Below are 12,903 nucleotides of genomic sequence, written 5' to 3'. Positions count from 1 at the left end.
TATTACAGACACTAACAACACATAACAGAGTAGGACAGTGAGAAGCATTGCCACATCTTGAGAACACCTTCCCCCACCCCTCCCTTCTTCCCGGGCTCAGCTCTGCTCCTGATATCTCTACCTCCTCCCCCAGTGGCGCAGGGGCAGGGAATGGGGGGTGCAGTCAGCGCTGCCAATTCCTTCATGTTCGGTGAGGGGAGTGTCCGGAACTTGTTCCTCCTGCTCCATCGTGGTCCCCCTCTCACAGGAGACAGTCCTCCACAAACTTTCTCCGACATGAATTCCTCCCATGGGCCGCAGCGTTCCCCACACTGCTCCGTCATGGGTCACTAACTTCCTCTGACTGGATTCTCTCCCAAAGCTGCAGCCCTTCCCGAGCTGCTCCGGCGTGGGACAGCCCCGCATGCTGCAATCCTCCCAGCACTGAATTACAGCAGCGGGGCTGCCTTTTCCCATGAGACCCCGGCCTTCTTCGGGCACAGAACCTTGATCAGCTGAGCAGGAACAACAGGCTGTAAATCAATGTCTGCTCCACCGTAGATCTTCATGGGTGGCAGGGGGGGGCCGCCCTGCCGTCTCACCACAGGATACAGGGGGGTCTCTGCTCCGGCACACCTCCCCCCTCCTTTCTTCCTCCGTTCCTCCACTGACCTTGGTGTTCACGCAGCTGCAGCAACTCCTCCTCACAAGTCCCACTGCCCGTCACCACGTCCCTTCTTAAATACGTTATCACAGAGGCGCAGCCGACTGGCTCAATTTCCCAAACAGAAGTGGAGCTGACGTGGAGCTGGGGGAGCTTCGAGAAGCTTCTCACAGGGGCCGCCCCGATAGCCCCCTCCCCTGCCACCAAAAAACTCCACCACTCACTCAACCCAGGACACAGGGGAAGGGAGAACCGCGGTGCAGCTTCCGCCCACGGAGCAATGTGAAGGGTTGCGGGGCGATTGCAGAGCAGCCGCCCCCCCCAGCCCTGTGCCCGTCATGCGGGCATTCAGCAGCGCTCGCGGCTCTTGGGAAAACCACCCTGCGGCTCTGTTGCCAAGAAATGTTAGCAGTAAATATATCGTGTTAAAGTAAAAACGTTTTCAGGATGGCTAATGAGCTACAGAAGGAAGTTAGGTGGGAATTCACCCCTCCCTCACAGTGTTAAGGAGATAATGCAGTAAATGTTTTGTACCTTTTTCCATCACGAATACTTTGCAATCGTACAGGAGTTTTTCTATAGTGGAAATTAGGATTTTGTTTAAATACAAGCTGTTTGTTGCTAAAGGTTTTTCTCTTTTGTCATCAAGTCTTACATTTGTGGGATTAAAATCTGTAGAAACACACTGATCTTTGCTTCTTCTCTTGATTACTTAGATCCCTATGTGAAGATCCATCTGATGCAGAATGGTAAGAGGCTGAAGAAGAAAAAGACTACGATTAAAAAGAACACTCTGAATCCCTACTACAACGAGTCTTTCAGCTTTGAAGTACCATTCGAGCAAATTCAGGTAATGTCAAACGGTGTTTTGTCTTCCCTCTGCATTCAATTTCTCAGCCCTTATAAATATTTAACAGGAATCTTGTTAATTATCACGTGTGCATGCCTTCATTAGCACCTAGATGCCAGCCCTGTGCTACATTAGATGAGTGTGACTGCTTCAAGAGGGAAATGATAAAATGCACAGTACTTATGAAGCTTTGATTCATCAGTGAGAAATGGATAACTGACATTTTCTGTTAACAGAAATGGATTCTGAAAAAAAAAAAATCCACAGGGAGATAATGAAGGAATGTGCCAGAAAAAAAAAAAAAAAAAAAAACAACAAAAACCAACTATAGGGATAAAAGAAAAGGCATATATAGCAATTTTCCCCAAATTTCTTGAAACAATAAATTGACAACGTCAGTTAAATTTGTATTCCCTATGCATTTATTGGTCCTGTTTGTTGAAAGAACTGCAGCATCCCTCTTAAGTAAAACACATAATTTGATCACAACATATTTCAGTTATTCAACACATGAAAGCTTTTTCAGTGACTCCTACATCCCTTGGAAAAAGACATTTGAGAATCTTAGGGGTCAGTCCTGCAGTATCTGTTCTCTTGGCACCTCAGGGAAGCTCCAGCAGTTGTCTGGATGCTACTCCAGGAAAGTTCAGTGTGTAAAATTAGGGGTCTCAGAAGTCAGCAGAGTGAGCTGGAAATCTCTTACATTAGCAGTGGGAAATACCAGGACAAGGCATTGTGTCATTTTTTTCAGGGACTCAGTTACCTACCTTTGGACTACTGGGAGGTAAATCATTTCTCACTCATGAGAGTGAGATTTAACAACTTCTGATGTTAACTAGCCTTTTCTCACAAGAGTTAAGCTCTTCTTAACCATCTCAGGAGGAATGTGTGAAACCTGCATCCAATTCACTCTCCTCCCTAAGTGAATTTAAACCTGTACCTTCAATGTCGTAACCAAGTACTCATCCTCTGTGCCTATGGCTTGTGTTGGGAGCATAACACTCATTTCTGCGTAAATAATAAGTATATGCTTGGCCACACAGCATAAGATCACCTGTTAGTTGGGTGGTTCACTTGGAAAGGGAAAGACTTTGGTCTCTGGTCTGATCTAGGTAATGTAAACCACAGAAAAATCAGTTGGTACAGGCCTCCATTTTTTTAAAGCCTTAACCATCAGTGTTAAACTATTTCATTATTTTGCTCGCTTGTTAGAGCATTCATTGGCAGGGAAGATGTATTGGTTTAAATATCCTCAGAAGAGAAAAGAACTGCATGCTGGCTTCCCACCAGCCCACGTAGCCCTGTGACAGTGGAGATGTTAAACAAGTCAGTAGCTTTTCTGGGTGGAGCTGAGCGTGGAAAGTGTACTTTCAGGAGCCTCCCAGTTTGAATTACCATAATTAAAATAGTCTGAGAATACATCCTTTTGTGGCTTATGAGAGGTCTAGGTATGAGTTAGGTGCCATGCTACTCGTAGTTTAAATGGGTTTCAATGTCCTGGGCCAAACTGTGAGCTTACTCTTGATTAGATGAGAGCATGTCATGGGTTTTGAGACTTTGTATCTTGGGGTTTGATAGCAGCTGTACTGGAGAGAAGCCCAGGAGACAAAGCCTACATTTCAGCTAAGGCTGGATGCTTGATTTTTATTGACTCAGTACAGACAAAGATAATAAAACTAGACAAGGTGAGGCAGGAGGAATAGTGACTTGGATGCATGACTAGCCCATTTAGAGTTTCTTCATGCCCTACAGCATGGACAGGTGTCTATGGACTCTAGAAATCAAAAAGTGGGAAATCCAGTGGAGCGTAATTCCCATTGATTTTAATGAAAGCTGGTCCGTGTGCTTGTGAAAGATCTCATAACAAGCATCAAAGACCCAGAGGCAGAAAAAGATGAATCAAATTGAGCCTCTCTGGCAATTTAGGCAACAAATGTTTTGATTTCCAAATAAGGACAGGACTGGGGAACTGGAATGGGCACCTCCAAGTTATCAGATCTGAACCTTGACATGGTTAGGTGCATTCTGTAGGTGCTTGGCCATTTTGCCTTCTAATCCTAAATCACTTTTATAAGGTGGATACAGGCTCTTTAAAAGGTATTGTGGTTTAGCTGTTTAAATTTTTGCTTTTTTTATGGGGGAGGGGTAAGTTTATTAGAATGACTTTATAGCTATTTACTTTAGTATATAGCCACAGTTTAAAATCTGTAATTATGGACTTTGGTCATATGCCAATGTATTTTGGAGTTAGTTATAAAAGACTATATTTAGAAGTTATTTCATTATGGTTACTGAAGTGATTTCATCAATAGAAAAACACATTTTAAATGTTATTTAGCCTTATTATGGTAAGAATCACTGTGACTTCTGGATAATTCATGTAAAAGTCATTAAGCATACTTTCACAGTCAAATAAATAATGATTCTACAAGTTTCCTGATTGTTGGAGGGCGAAGACAAAAGAGCTCATGGAGGGAAAGCAGCTCAATAGCACTACGTCATCTATGTAATTTAAAATGGGCCAAACATTAACATTTTCAACAGTTTAATAGTGACTATGGATTCTGGCTCTTAAGGGAAAGTAAGTGATGACTTTAAGGGTAATGGAAGAACACCCCGGGAAGTCAAATCCTGTTGCTACAGACAGATCGAGCACGTGGTTTGCCATGTGCAAGACAGACTGCCTCCATAGGTAGCAACATCTCCAGGCCCTTTCAGTCCAAAGGCTGCTTAATCACACCGATGAAACTGCTAATCCAAGTTTTATATTAGCAGATGTGGTGCTTTCTACTAGCACCTCTTGGGTTTTGCAGTGCAGCTCTTCCTTTAATATACTGAGCAAAGGCAAAGAGATGCTCACATGTCTCCGTAGGTTTAAGCCAGAGACCATGAGGTGAAAATAATTTCAGAGTTAATCATCTGAGCTAGCTGTTCTTATATCTTTAAAGAGCAAGGAAAAGGGTCTTTTGTTTACAGTGCTCATTGTTGTCTTACGATTAACACCAAAAAATCAAATAATAACTAGCCCCCAATTTTCTAGGTACAGCAGGCAACTTTTTTTTGTACCATAAAATAGTCTTATGCTTACTTTTTATATCTGTGATTGTACCATGCATCTAAAACATAAATGTTCATATGGGAAGGTACTATCCACTTTAAAAGTGATTGCAAATAGCAACACTGAAACATCATTTTGACATCTAGAAATACTTACGTCAGGATATTGCCCTTTATCATGAGTGTTCTGGGGAGAGAGAGAGTCTTGAGTTTGATGTACACTTTTGTCATCAGCAACTATATAAATACTTTGGTGCCTGTTGGAATCATCTCTTCCTCTGGCTCAGTGAATTGTACAATCTTGTAAGGGAATGGACTCTATAAAATAGACCTCATGAGCCTGGTCTTGCAGATATGCTTAAAAGAGTCAGTTACTTTCTTTTAAAAGATAAACCTATTATAAGCACTGAAATTAATCGTTCTAGTGAGAAATACAGATTGTACATGTGTTTAAGGCCTTAAATGTAAAAACCTGATGCTTGAGAGTAAAAGATTTTTCTGGAAGAAATATGTTTCAGAGCATTTCTTCCTCCAATTCAGGAAACTCGCACTGTAATAAAGAGGTATGTGTATTTATCAAGGGATAGAAAGGAATCAGGAAAAGAACTGTATGTTTACCTTTAAAAATAAAGCTCCCTAAGGAGAAGCATTTACAATTTAATAAAATCAACCCAAGGCTGTTAATGTCTTGGGTGCTGTAGGGGAAGAACACCACCCCACTGAAGGAATAGCTGTTTGTGCTCTTTCAACAAATATTAATGACCTGAAGGAGAGGAATGTGTGCATGTGCACACAAATAAATACACAAAAGCCTGGCTTGAACATCACCTCCCAGTGTGCCCCCGGTTTATGTGAATGGAAAATTGTCTGTGAGCTGTGACAGATGGGCTCATGCAGATTTTGTGGGAATAGTTAGCCCTGTTCAGCAGAGGTCACCGAACCTGCAGCAGAAGTGGCACTCCAACACTGGCTCAGTCATAGACAGCACCGGTGTGTCAGAGCCCCAGGACAGTGGGGTTTATACTTCTCCCCAACTCCCCTGACCATGCAGCCCCTTTTCTAGACTCCTTTATAAATACATAGAATATACACGGTGTACACACATACTTACACATGTGCATGTGCACACACCTTGATGAATGTGTGTGTGTGTATGTATATGGTAAGCGTAAGGGCTATCTTCTGAATTTATCTGAATATAACTCATTAGCATGCTGGATGGATGGGTAAGAGTTGTTTAGAAGCAGAAAATCAATTAACAGAATAGACTGCGACATTGCAGACGCTAACTTGGAGTAGAGCCATTTCTGAATTTTAGCTGCTAACTTATTTACTTAAACAATAATGATGTGTTAAATTGCACTACTTTTGAATTAGCTTACCTTAAGATCTCCATTTTAGCCCTACAGACGTCTAGCACTCCAAGTCTTCAATAACAACAACAAAAATCTATATGTTGTTAATCTGTTAAAGAAAAAAAATCAACCTTAATTCCCATATGAAGCTCTTTGATGCAAGAGGGAAAGTTTCAAGTTAACAGGGAAATTGCGAACTTAATTTTATTTGAAAGGCTTACAAGAAGCAAAGATGAAGGTCTGAATTTGCTTCTCACTGGGGGAACCCGCTCTGGCTGTCACACACTTACCCCCTTCGTGGAGTCTCCATTGTCACTGTCTGTCCCAAGATTCGTCCCTGCCCACCTTCCCCTTACTGTCATGCTCACTGGTCTTTCTCTATCTCATTGTAGAAAGTGCAAATTGTTGTGACTGTTTTGGACTATGACAAGATTGGCAAGAACGATGCCATCGGGAAAGTCTTTGTGGGCTACAACAGCACCGGAGCGGAGCTGCGGCATTGGTCAGACATGTTGGCCAACCCCCGGCGGCCCATTGCACAGTGGCACACCTTACAGCCCGAGGAGGAGGTAGATGCCATGCTGGCAGTCAAGAAGTAAATTCAATTAAATTATGAAGAAGAAAAGAAGAAGAAGCCTTTCTGCATTTGCCCACATAGTGCTCTTTAGCCAGTATCTGTAAATACCTCAGTAATATGGGTCCTTTCATTTCCAGCCATGTGTTTCTGACACAGATCAGTTGTACTTTTAAATTCCTGTTTTAATTTGCACAAATTTAAATGTAGAGAGCCCTCTAAAGGCGCTTCATTTCACCACTGCCCCCCCAGATCTACTCTTCTTTTAAGCAATATGATGTGTAGATAGAGCATGACAGAAATTATTTATTGTATCACACAGTTGTATATATACACCAGTATGCTGAGAATTTATTTCTAGTTTGTGTATTTGTATGTTGTAAGCGTTTCCTAATCTGTGTATATCTAGATGTTTTTAATAAGATGTTCTATTTTAAATTATGTAAATTGACTGAGATATAGGAGAGCTGATAATATATTATAGGGTAACTATTGTATCGTCTGCATTCCAGAAAAAAAAATTCCAACTTGTAAGGCACTAGTAGTGTTACACTGACATCTTAAAGGACAACTTAAATCTGAGCTTTCAACTGGACCATCCTAATAAAACGCTACGCATCCACAGTGAATCTTGGAGGGACAAATCCAATTGGGTAGACGTCTTTCACAGGCAACTTAGCATGATCTGAGCAGCTCCATGGCTGACCTCAAGGAGATGTAGCCAGAAGCCAGGATATCATTTTTTTGTATATATTCCAAAGCAAACACATAACAGACTGAAATGGCTTTAGATTGAAAGTTGAGGAAGCAGTTCCGTAGGGGGCAACAATTTCATCTATCATACAAAGTAAAAGATCCTTGCAGAGGTTGTGCAGGGAGGGGGGGATGGGAGGGGGGGTAGCAAAATGCTGCCATGAAAACAAGAGTAGCTCTCCATTATCACCTTTATACAAAATTAGCATACTGTGAATTCCATCCATGATTTCACATTATAATAAGTTTGCACATTAGACTTTGTAACAAAATATTTTATTATACTAACTCAGATTAGAAGGAATGCAGAATATTTTTTAGACACAGCCGTGTGAGTTTATTATACAAAATAGTTTCATGGTAAACAGACAGTATTGTAATCCCATCAGAAGATGACAAAATTTAGCCATAGTTCTAAATGCACTTCAAAGTAAGCCAAAAGAGAACAGCTAGTGACCTTTTATATACTATTTATACTTAAGTTTTAATTTGTCCTTTAAAAAAAAAGTGAAAACAAAGAACAAGTTCTAGAAAACTGAAGCAACCTCTTCTGTATACTAGATGCTCGTTTCAGGAGGAGTTTTTAAATGTTTTCAATGTTATTATGTAGTAAATGGCACTATTATGAAGCTATTAGTCATTCCATAAGAGTCTTGAAAGACTGCTCTGTGTATCACTGTGACTGCCGTGTGTGCTTAGAAATGTAGTTTTCTCAGTGGATAGCAATCAATTTATTCCGTAGTGATATTGTAATAATACTGCCATTCCCTTCTACTGCACTGCCGAAGGAACGCATAGCACAAGCAGTTCTAGTTATTACGGACCAATATAGAACTGGAGAGCTATGCAGGGGACAAGGATGCTATATTGAATGGGTTGACCACGCAGCATTTTGTCAAGCCCTGTGCAATACTCTACATTTCCAACCTCCCTTGCCCTCGCCCCCCGTCGCTTTACTGTAGATAGTCATCTTATAGCTAGCCAGCATGTCATCTCAGCTTGTACCATCTCATCATGTCATTTAGGGCATCGCTTCTATCTCATGTACCGTCCTTTGAGGCCCCTTGCTTATCTTTCCAAGCTGTGAATATATTTATATATTGCTTTGAAGAGTTCATTATTTTCAGCAATGCAGACTACCCCAGAAATGTGGAAATGCTATACCTTTTGGAGGGAGGCATGACACTTAACCATTAACGTTCTTATCAATTGTAGCTAACAGAAATTATTGAAAACAAAGAACAAAGATTAATGTAATCAGAGAACTGTGTACTGAAAACTAAATTCCATGGCCTCCCTCAAGGCTCGGCTTCTGGGAGAGCTGTGACAGTCTGAGAGGTTGGTGCGGTGATGGCCAAGCACCAGCGTTCTTAGTACACTGAGGGTAAAAGCAGCAGCAAAGAAATGGGAGGAGAATAAAAGTCTGGGTCTCTCCCCACCTCTAAAAGTGCGAATAGCAAGACCCATTTTCTTTCTTTTTTACACGAAACACGGAAAAAACACAAGTGAGACATTTTCTGATAGAAACAGGCGCATACATGAAAAGCATCAAGCTGGAATACTTTAAAATCTTCACCTTAAGGACCAAACCCCACCAAAGAGAAGTAGACAGTCAGCTTTCCAGCATAAGAGCTTCATGGTCTCCAACTTTCAGTTGTTCATTCAGGATAGCTGCAGGTTCAAACTGCCAAGACTGACTCATTGTATTAAGGTATTCTTAATGCGTTCTCTTCCTACACTGCCAGACTGAACGTCACCACAGAACTGGTTTGTAAGGTGTGATGATTCTCAGAGACTGAACCTGCCGTGTGACCAAGATGACATTTTCATCCTCAAAGAAGCCACATGTACCTTTCTGACAAAGCTGTGTGAAGTATTAGAATCTGATGCTGTAGAAAGATCCTAGTTGCCTTTGTGTATATTTACTGCCTGCTTGAGTGTTTCTCTGTGTGGGTTTTCTCTGTATCTTGTAGAAATGTTTGGGGTGTTTTATCCTGCCATATTGCTCGTGGCCCGCGAGCTGACAACTTTAGCCGTATTTTACCTTCATTTTTGATGAGGTGGTTTATATTTTCTTTCACTTTGTGTAGTGAATTCCCACGGTAGAGTTTTCAAATTGTCGTTAAAATAACATACATATTACACAGATATTCAATAAAAATGTTTTATTTCCTGTTGATGTTCTAGCATTTCTCTTTTGATCTAAAATTTTCAGAAGACAGTTCACTCTAGGACTTTAGCGCAATCATAAACTTTGAAGTATTGCAAGTATAATAGCACAGCACTTTTCAAGGGGCTGTGAAAAGCTGCTTTCATCAGTGTGCTGTGCTCTAAGACAGTCACAACCAGCAGTGCTCCAATACATGAATTCTCCACCTCTGTTGCAGATGAAGAACTATTACCTTGTTTTCCCAAGAGCCTGATCATTCACCTCCAAAAACATCTTTCCCCATCAAAACACAGACTAGTTTCTGTACCACGACAAAAACCCCACGCAGTTACCTACACATCAGTACTCATCAAGCCAATTGTGTTAGAGACATGGTTGAAGTTTTCATTTGGAGAGAGATGGTATATTTTGACCTGCATTCAAGAGCTACTTCTAAGTTGGCCATAAAATCAAACCTCTTGAAGACTATCGATCATTAAATAAGAGCTTAAGCCGGATAGGGGGGGAGGGAGGTGTGGGAAGAAGTGAATCCACAAATGAAAAATTACTGAAAAACATTATGATATGAAACAATTTAAGTTCCTGAGCCTGTGAAGAGAAACAGCTCAAAACTCCCCCAAAACAACAAAAAAACCCCAAACCTGTAGCGATGTTTGGTTTATATAACCATTTTTTAACAGCAATCCCCCCCACCCCTCATGCCTTTGCTTGTTCCCCAGCCTCAAGAGAAATTTGCCCATTCCTTTCAGGAGCCACACTGTGGTACTTACTGATATACATCGGTTTAACCACAGCTGTTGTTACTCTAGGCCTTTCTACAGATTAGAGTTCATTGTAAACATTTTCAGGGTTGATCCTTGTCCCTATTCCCACTGTTCAGAAAGTGCCCTCTTTTCTCCCAGCTATTTTTCTTTTCATCGTTTAGTATCAATAAGCACCAAATGGACTGATGCCACTCTCAGCGAGCGAGAGCAGGCCAACATCTCCCAGTGGGCCTGGTGATTTGGGGAGCAGTTACTCTTCCAAAACTGTGTACGACTGGAGTCTGTGTGGCTCTACAGATCTGCTGCAAGGTGAAGCCTGCTTGGTCTGCAGGAGCGTGAGCTCCTGCAAAGCAACGCTGCTCCTCAGACACCCCATTATGGAGCTATGAGCTGCCGCTGCTCCCTTCTTCGCCATCTAAGCTGTTGCACAATCAGACCAAGTATATACGTCCCTAAGAAGAGCAGTTTGCTTAGGACCAGGACCAAATCTATCATAGTTAGTAAATAAAAATATACTCTGATTCAGGTTCTATATGCACCAGCCATTTTTGCAGATCTCAAGAATACCAAAATGACAGCTTTGTCAATCAAAAACAATTCTTCCAACAGGGCTAATGAGTTAACGCCAGTCATTACAACTAATGTAAGGAAAAATGCTTCATATAATAGCTGTTACACTAAGTGGAAAAAGCAGCAAAAATTACCGATTTTATTCAGCTCATTTAACCCCTAATCAACTGTCAAGAAAAACATTCTTCCCAACTGACAGACTGTTACCAAAGCAAAGGATCTACATCTCTCGATCACTTTTCACATCATGACTCTATGAAAGTTAATTGGCTGTTAGTTATGCAAAGCAAGAATTAGAGCGTTATATTTTCTGATTACTCTAACAGTCAATTCCCTTATTTATTTATGCATTAGCATTTTTCACTCCAGGCTGCCAGTTCAGTTTCCTACACACAGAGTCACCTGCTTTTCAGAACATACACCTGCCAAATTCACGTCCAGCCCATATATTTGGTGTCAGTTCAGACACTGCTGTTCATCCAGGCAATAAAGAAATTATGGAAAAGGGTTTTACTATGAATACCACAAGAACTTTTACCCAGTCTTAGTTACTTTCTATGAATTAAATCTTTTTATATTCAGTATAGAGAATACTTTTCATATTGCACCAAAAAGCAGTTACAAAAGTATGTGACAAACTAGTACAGAGAAGACTATGTGGTTCTTTGTGACTGACACCTGCAGAAATGTTTTCAGACACAAGAGCCATATGAAGAGATTTATTTCAAGATTATGCTGTATTCAACATAAAAAAGAAAGTTCTACAAACTAGAGAATGATCTAGATTTCCTTAATGGAGCTTATGAAGAGGCCAAATAGGTTGGGGAAGTGAAAACAGCTCTTCCAGGCTTTTGGGGTGAAGGTGGAGAGGGCAAGTAATATTGTCTTTTTGTTCTATGCATGCACTGTGCAATAACATGCTGAGACTTTGAACATCCATTTAGACCAAAAAAACCCCAAACCAAACCAAGAGTTTAATCTTCTGACAGAGCCAGTCTCATCAGTTTGACAGCTTACATTTAATTTCAGTCAACCATTTCATATCTTTGGACACTCTCTTATTACTTACAACAAGGCAAGCTCACAGTAGGCAATGCACTGATGTTACACACCACACAGAGCTGACATCAGTTTTTCTCAAAAACAAAAGACCAATGCACAAAAGTGGCAAAATATTCTCTGCTTCACTAATCAAGATTATCCCAGTCCTGTACAAACCTCCCCAATTTTGCATGCATTCCCCAGAGCCCAGTGACAGTTCTCTCGTAGTTATTGCATTCACAAGCGTGTACCTTAGCCTAGAGGATCTCATGACTCTTTCCTAAGAAGCAGTAGCACCCACAGACACCAAGAGGTTGTTCCAAAACCCTGACGTGGATCTGTCATTGAAGAGTTCCAGATTGGGTTTAGGCTATATTTGTCTTCTCCCTTGGACCATTCATCACAAGGAGGAGGATCTCTGGCTGTAAATCCTGACTGAAAGCCCGACAGGTTGGCAATTGGAATGCAACACTTAAGTCAATTATTTCACACTTAGTCAGAAACATTATCATCTACTTGTTATGGTGAAAGACAGACTCTAAGGCTCTGTAACTTGCACCCTGCTCAAGATTTTCTTCTTCATGAAGAAGAATAAAAATTTTTTCTTCATGAAACTGCCAATATTATTAAAGCAATTTTTTTGGAGATAGTTTCTGTAGCATTCACAGGCTCAAACAGCTTTCACACATTTTATTTCTTTCAAATACAAGGTTGCCTGTATTGTTTAAATCAGTTAAGAATTTCTAAGCCAAATTTTCGAAGTTAGTAAGTGGCTAAATTGTATAATTGGCTTTAACTCCTTGCTTCATCTAACCTCTTAAGAGTTTCACGCATGCCTTTCCATCCACACACCATGATTTGACACTGAATGATACACAAAAGCCCTGATGGAAGGCTGTCAAGGAAATGAAGTAATCAGAGTGACTGATGGTGTCCTTTTCATGGATTAAATGAAGATTAAATGGTCAAATTTCAACACAATGTAAGATTAAGGGTGAGTTCATTGTTGCACATGAATATTTATTCATGATCTAGAAAATAGATTAATTAGTTGACAAAATTTACCTGTGGTGTAAAATTGTTTCAGCTGAAACAGATCTAAATTATGAGGCCATCTCTAATTTCG

The 12,903-nt window shown here is 40.8% G+C and overlaps 1 protein-coding gene across 4 annotated transcripts in view; it reads left to right on the top strand.

The window, feature by feature from the left end:
• The window catches only part of SYT1 (synaptotagmin 1), a 360,537-nt gene extending 351,126 nt beyond the window's left edge, over window positions 1-9,411 (top strand). For all 4 annotated transcript variants that reach the window (XM_042793239.1, XM_042793237.1, XM_042793238.1 and 1 more), the window contains 2 exons: window positions 1,360-1,493; window positions 6,298-9,411. In XM_042793239.1, coding sequence (XP_042649173.1) covers window positions 1,360-1,493; window positions 6,298-6,504 — 341 coding nt within the window. In that variant the 3' untranslated portion in view covers window positions 6,505-9,411. The remainder of the gene's footprint in view (window positions 1-1,359; window positions 1,494-6,297) is intronic.
• Window positions 9,412-12,903: the final 3,492 nt, after the last annotated feature.

The sequence above is a fragment of the Tyto alba genome, unplaced genomic scaffold (assembly GCF_018691265.1).
Source record: "Tyto alba isolate M040663 unplaced genomic scaffold, T.alba_DEE_v4.0 Super-Scaffold_2, whole genome shotgun sequence".
Lineage (NCBI taxonomy): Eukaryota > Metazoa > Chordata > Aves > Strigiformes > Tytonidae > Tyto > Tyto alba.
Note: the sequence above shows the minus strand (reverse complement) of the source record. Positions and strands in the feature narration are given on the sequence as shown.